The sequence below is a fragment of the Sardina pilchardus genome, chromosome 21, assembly GCF_963854185.1.
Source record: "Sardina pilchardus chromosome 21, fSarPil1.1, whole genome shotgun sequence".
Taxonomy (NCBI): Eukaryota; Metazoa; Chordata; class Actinopteri; order Clupeiformes; family Clupeidae; genus Sardina; species Sardina pilchardus.
This window is the reverse complement of record NC_085014.1, coordinates 17174938-17182404: the sequence shown is the minus strand read 5'-3', so window position 1 is coordinate 17182404 and position 7467 is coordinate 17174938. Positions and strand designations below refer to the sequence as shown.

The following is a 7467-nucleotide window of genomic DNA, read 5'->3' as shown; positions in this document are numbered from 1 at the left end:
AGCCTGAGAACGTCTATCAGTGGTTGAACCACAATGAGAGCTGTTTCTGGTGGTGCACATCTTGCACACACGCGCACGCACGCACGCACGCACGCACGCACGCACGCACGCACGCACGCACGCACACACACACACACACACACACACACACACACACACACACACACACACACACTATACATTTTTTTGAGATAGCCTAAAAAAAAAGTGTCTGTGGCTTAACTACAAGGCAGGGTATAGCTGCTTCTGGGAAATGTCTGTTCTTTTTGGTGAGACTCTGGTCGGTGTGCAGCCGATTAGTGTCAAGAGCAAAACAGAAAGAAGAAGAGTGTGACGCAGGGCATGAAAGATCATATCTACCATGAAGTCTTCATCAAGGTAAAGACCTCGACTTCTGTTAAGATGTCAACTCTCATTGCAAACAATCCCTCCTATGGTGGTTTACTGTATTAATGGTGACAAGAGTAGCCTTTCACAAATGTACATCTTCATGCATTAGTTTATTATTCATGGATATACATTGTCTGAGTTCACTGGGTAGGCCTACTTTTTATTACCCAATTTTAAAACATTTGTATTGTTTCAAGTTTTGTTAAGATGTACGCTACCAGTCAAAAGTTTGGACACACACACACTCATTTTTTTAACTATATCATTGTGTTCTGCCATAGTTTGTCTGAAGTATTGCTCTACAAAGTTCTTTAAGAATATGAGTTCTTTTCCAAAACGCCACATCCACCATTTTAATGAATTTTCATAAATTATTTTATTTTATTTTATTTTCAAGTAATTTCAGTGGAACTAAACTATGTTTAGTTGATTTATCTTTACTCAATCAAAACAAAACAACTGCATGTTTTATTGATATTACCGGAAATACACAATTAAATAACATGATTTTTAAATGTTTTCAAAAATGGATTTATAGCGTTTTGGAAAAGAACTCTTCATATATTGCCTAGATGTTCTCTTATATTTTTCATCATTTACCTTTATGACTGCATGCTTTTGGCATCATTAAACCGATGAGCCCTAGACTATTTAAAGGGCATTCTCACTACCTTTAGTTGCAAACTTTATCCTATTAGACTGTATATATAGAACAGTCTATGTTTATCCTGGTCATTGTACAGTAAGTGCAATTCAAACATTCTATATTGTTTTTTTCAGCATTCTAGGCTACCTAGATCTGCCACTTTAATAATATGGTTACAAATACAAAGCTCAAACCTCCGCCAAGCAAAAACATTACCGCATAACATAAAACATAACATAAAATTTAATTGTTTCTTCCTCGGGTCAAGTTTTTTCGGCATTACAATGAAAAACGTAAAGGGAAAAAAAGTGTTTCTTTGTCAAACAAATTGGGATGCAATGTGTGTCTTGAATTACATGCAGGAATTTGCTATTATGAACATAACTTGCCACAAAAAGACACAAAAGCGTGGGGTAAGTCGAGCTAAATTAAATTATTTTTTCTGTCACTTCTTCTGTTTTTATAACCCAGAAGGATCGATATACTTGATATGAATGGATAGCTCTGTGTCTCGTCTTTCATCTGACATGCGTGCCATATCAATGTGATCATGGGTTTGAGAGTAATACAAGAGTGGGTGTGCAGGTGAATGCAGTGCGGTATAGACTGTAAATATGATGCAATTTGATTTAATTTTATGATTTTTAAAATGTGCATACTTGATTGTACAGACAAGTGCGTAGTCTCATTGGAAATCACCACTTCTGCTCTTTCGTATACAACAAATGTATTGGAATTCCTTCTAGACTATTGGAAACCCATTCCAGGTGACTGAATCAAGTTGGTTGAGAGACTAAGCAGAAGGTGTAAAAATAGACTTTGTTTGTACTTTCTTTCTTACTACATCATGTGACGTGCTACAGTATGTGTGCTACACAACTTTCTATCTTGTTACACTCTGTAAAGAAAGTGAAAGTGTATAAAAAAAACATGAATAAGTTGGTGTGTCCAAACTTTTGACTGGTAGTGTATGCCTTATAGACTTGAGGAAATTGTGCAATCACAGATGGCCATAACCACAAATATAGCAGAAATGAAACATGGCTGAATATTGGTAACTGAATACACTGAATTGTGCATTGTAATTGTGTTCGAACATGAACTTAAACGATGCATATGTGGAGACCTTAATAGCACTTAGGCATAACAAAGTGAAAATATCAAAGAAATGGCTACTCTTTAATGTCTACACATGTTTGACAGGGCTTTAATTGAAAGTATTTTAACTCTCTGTCATCTGCTGTTTTTGTGATACCATTGAGTTACAGAAAAAGACAACCTGAAAATTGATAACAATAGCTAGTGAACTATGAGGAAGTATGCCTATGCAGCAATGGCTGCATTTACAAAGACTGACAGATGGGCAAGACACTCAAAATGGTATATGATAAGAGGCACACAATTGGGTGGTCTTCATTTAAAGCAACATTAAAGCACTTTTCCTCTGTCACACGAACGATTTGTTTATCCAGCAAATAAAGACGTCCACAGAGTATGTTGCATGATTTTATGAAATGATGTATCGCGACACGGAAGCAAGTCAAATGTATAGTTTCTTATGTCTCATTCCATCGTAATACAGAACTGCTACCGATCTGGGAAACTTACATAGTGCGGTTATAACCAATAGAGGGCCACAAAGTGAATGCAGAAGTGCCGAGTTGATGAACCACTGAAAATTATTTTGGGAAAATTATTTTAAGACACAAAAAACTCTTCAGTGTTGCTTTAAACTGCTGTTATGTGGGCAACGATATCCCCTGGAATATTTATCAGCACCTTTCAGCAATGTGCTCAGTAAGTGTCTTTCGGTTGAGAGTATTGGCTAAATGTTGTGTGTATGTATGTTCTCTGCTTTCTCAGCCAGGAAAGCCATCACCAGGAAGAAGGCACTCAATATCTCTCCATTTGCCGCAAGATATTTTTGTTTCTCCTCTTGTCCATTATTTTCGCTACCTATGTATTTTACCATAGGCAAGCATTTCACCACAGGCAAAAGCCATTCATTGTTACTGTCAATGCTACCAGTACAATGATTCTGGTGTGGCACTGGCCCTTTGGGTATTCCACACAGCTCAACCCAAACATCTGCAGCGAGACCTACAGCATTCCGAACTGCATCCTGGTGGCCAATCGCTCTTGGTTCCACAAGGCAGACTTTGTCGTCTTCCACAACCGGGAGCTGATCGAGCACAGCCAGAGGCTGCCGACAGATCACCCACGGTCTCAGCACGAGCGTTGGGTCTGGTTCTCGCTGGAGAGCCCTGAGAACAATGGGAACTTGAGACCCTTTGCAGGTTACTTCAATTACACCATGTCCTACAAACGGAACTCCGATTTCTACATACCATATGGAAGGCTCGTGCCAAAGGCGCCGGTGAAGGGTATGACGGTTGGTGATTTCATACCAAAACATAAGTCTTCACTGGCATGTTGGGTTGTGAGCAACTTTTTACCCAGACATAGGAGAACATCTGTGTACAATCAGCTTAAGAACGTCATTCAAGTGGATGTATATGGTCATCCATTTAATAAGCATCTGAGTCAAAGCAGTCTGCTCCCCACAATCTCCCGTTGCTACTTCTACCTGTCTTTTGAGAACTCCGAGTTCAAGGACTACATCACCGAGAAGTTCTGGAAGAACGCCCTGTTGGGTGGCGCCGTGCCGGTGGTTTTGGGGGCCACCCGGGCGGACTACGAGGCGGTGGCACCAAAAGGGTCCTTCATCCATGTGGACGACTTCAGTTCTGTGGAGGAACTGGGGACGTTCCTGAAGGACCTGGCCGAGGATAAGGAACGCTATGCATCATACTTTACCTGGCACCTGAATTACAGCGTTCAGACTGGGTGGGGGTGGGAGCAGATCATGTGTTCAATTTGCAACATGACTGACCGTCTGCAACCTAAACAGGTCTATAAGGACTTGCAGGCTTGGGAGTGGAGTAGATGAATAAATCAATACTGTTTCAGCAAAACGGAGAGAAAGTGTCATTCACAAAGTGATGCTTGTTTTTAGTATAATTTTATATCCATATATTACAGTTATGATATGGTTTTAGTGAAAGATTTCCACTGCATCAGATGTTTTTGTATTTTGTGTATGACATGGCATTGCTGCATTGGTGTGATGTGAACCTAGGCTGGGTGAACCCTGCCTGAACTTCCGGGACATTTGAATTTCGCCCGGCACTCAGGCTGGAAACCAGCAGATCTATCTCCTCTGTTTATTGCCAGAACCTTTGGCTCCAATCGGAAACTAGCTCATCCAAAAGAAGCACCAGATCATTGGTCTGATTGGTTGAAGGACTATCCAAGCGTATGGAGTCATTTGAACGATGCTCATTGATCACGCCTCTTGTGCAGTAGAAACAAAGCGCAGCCTCCCCAGACTAATGCTCAATCTTAAAAGGTTGAGCTTAATATGGTGAAAACCAGACTAATGTGAACCCTGTCAATGCCTGGATTGGCATTGATGGCAATTGATTAGAGTAGTCTAGTCTTCTGTTATCACCACATACAATACAGTGCTCCATGACGGTCACAGTATGATGAGAGATGATGAGAGATACTCTTGGTCTTGGTCAGCTGTATGATACACAATCACAGTTGCATGACTACACTATTTATTGGTCAATTGAATGGTTACAGGATTAATTGCAAACAGTAGGCTATTGATAGCCTGGAAAACCAGCGCCAACTGCTGGACGGCAAAATGTTTTGCCTGCATTTGGGTTTGGCCTCGGACCATTGAACATTTTGAAAACACTGCCCTGAATCTGGCAGATGGCAACTAAACCAATCACAACGCAGAGATGTGTTTTGAATCAACGCGGGCGGGGCAGAGGGCTCTGGGGCGGGGTTTTGAGGGAGCGTTGGCCTATAGGCACAGACACGGTTTGAAAGACAACGGGTTGTGCTCATCAACAATGTTCCGTTGTATCCATTCATCGAGGCCAGACTAAATTAGACATCCAATCCATTTAGGCTGGTTTATCAGGCTAGGCTATTGAATGAGAATGTAAACTGGGCCACAGATGGTAAGCACAATTAGCCTAAAACTAACTAGCCCCATATAACCTAAAACTGCCACAGCCCATACTGTTTGTTTATTGGAATATAGACATTAAGAGAATAAATCATTGTGCAAATACTTTTACTTTAAATACTAAACGCATATTAAAAAGCAGGTACTTTTCACTTTTACTTAAGTAGGGATGTCATTGTGGTACTAGAGTACCACAGAGTACATATTTTCTAGAGTAAATATTTCTCAAGTACTGAGTTACTTCCTCCACTGTCTATAGGGTGACATAAAATTGGTACAACTTGCAAGGAGACTTTGTGCAAAGATTTTGTGAAAAACGTTTGCACAGTCCTTGGTATTATTTTTCGATGTCCTTTTTTTTTGTTTATTTTCTGATTTGGCAGATTAAGATAACGTTTCGACCTTGCGGTCATCCTCAGATTCACTTGCAAACACAAGCTTGGCACAAACAAAAATTTGGGTGTACAACCAATGTTGACCATTTTGGCTCACTCAGTTGAGTAATTTTCATTTTTTCCTAGCTTCAGACATGAAGGCCTACAGAGGGGATCATAAAAGAGAACGTTTGGACTTAACACTTTTAGGTTGGTCACAATGTGGTATACTGCAAGAAAAAGGGGAAAAAATAGTTTACATTTCATGCTGTTCTGCCGAAAGGGTAATGCAATTGGCATTTTTATGGGCACATTTTTACTTAGGTCAGCTTTAGAGCTGAATGTAGGGAATTGTCCCAGGGATATCACCGGGGACCCTCCCTATTCTTATGGAGTACTGTAGCCCCTATATAAGAAGAAACAGCAAAGAAAAACTAAATGTAACTGGCAAAACCAGGTTCACCAAGATGCTGGCCTTGGGCTCCAGGACTAACCAGGATAAACGTTGCTTATGGTTATGGTTATAGATAGTATATTTAACTGATGATGAGTTTTCTGCAATTACATGTAAAATACTCTAAATAGAATTAAGTGTTTTGTTACAAACTACATTTCATTGTTTCCAATCCTGAGAAATAAAGATGACAAAATACGTTGTTATATATATATATATATTGGCATATTGGTTGGCAACTGTTGTCCACCTGTATGCCACATCGACGATTCAGGCCTTATAAATTGTACATTTTCTGAAAGCTGACGTTGTGAGAACGTAATTGTCTCAGTTAAAACACCATATGTGTCTATGGTGTGACACAGTTGACACCATCTGATGCCACAGATAATAATTACGTTTTATTAGCCAAACAAAATCAACATCATGACAGCACCATTTGAAATATGACACTGATATAGACCATATGAATGTCTTTCCCTTGAAATCTGTCATTTCATATCATCTCATTCCTTGAGGGTTCTTAATACTTTGTGCCTTTGTATTTCATCAGCTTGACCAATAGGGATTAGCTATTGCTGCCTCACTGTAATCACTGTGTCATGAAGATGACTTAGATGTGAGGTCACTGTAATGTTGATTACATTTCACCCTTGTATTGACGGGTATTCTTTTTTCTTACTTAGGTTAGGCTATTACTAATCCTTTCATAATAATCCTAAATAATGTTTAATCCTATATTTTTCTAAAATGGAATGATACAATGTGCTTTTGCCTATCTAAATTGCTTTGTCAATAATTGTTAATAATTGTTAATAATTGCCACAAAGTGTTTCAGAGATTGTGTGAAGTACGTATAAACCATTAGATTGCTTGTTTTCTTCCTTCAAACTACTTTGTTTTGTAGGACTTTTATTTTGATATGTTGCACCATGGTTAACTTTTAGCTGCATCTGATAACCCCATTTGTAAGAAACTGTGCTGCACCAGAGCCTGATATGACTGACGTAGACGGACTCTTGTACAGTACAGTTTCGCTTCTAACTGCCCCTCAAATACAGTATGCTGCACATTTGACAAGCATATACAACAGCACCATCCTCTGGTCAAGAACTGTATCAATTGCAGCAAATCAATGTTGAGAAAGAAAATGTATGAAACATGACTGATTTTAATAATAACATGTGATCTCACATAGCCCTTTATTATTATGTAGCTTAGAATAGTGTAGAATTGATACTGAATAAAATGGCTGATGCATACCATTAATGGCATTTCTTAATCAATCATATCACTCTGTCTATTCTTTTTGGTTAATTGATAGGCTAGTGTTTCAGTTTGTGTATGTCACTGGTGAAATTGCTATATTTTGCCTTTGATCAATGTCGTCTTTTGTCTTTTTGTATGCTGCCGTCTTGGCCAGGGCCCAATTGAAAAAGAGATAACAATATCAAATTGTTTGGTTGTCCAAAGCGACTCTCACAATATGAGAATCACAACAGTAAAAATTGACAGATTTTAATTTAATATGTTAAGAACAAGAAACAATAGCAATGAT

General features: G+C 39.0%; 1 protein-coding gene across 1 annotated transcript; it reads left to right on the top strand.

The window, feature by feature from the left end:
- Positions 1–278: 278 nt before the first annotated feature.
- On the top strand, positions 279–7199 carry LOC134069345 (alpha-(1,3)-fucosyltransferase 7-like). Its single transcript, XM_062525305.1, has 2 exons — positions 279–378; positions 2900–7199. Exons 1-2 carry the CDS (start codon positions 362–364, stop codon positions 3984–3986), a joined length of 1104 nt encoding a protein of 367 aa, XP_062381289.1. The 5' UTR covers positions 279–361; the 3' UTR covers positions 3987–7199.
- The last annotated feature ends 268 nt before the right edge of the window (positions 7200–7467 follow it).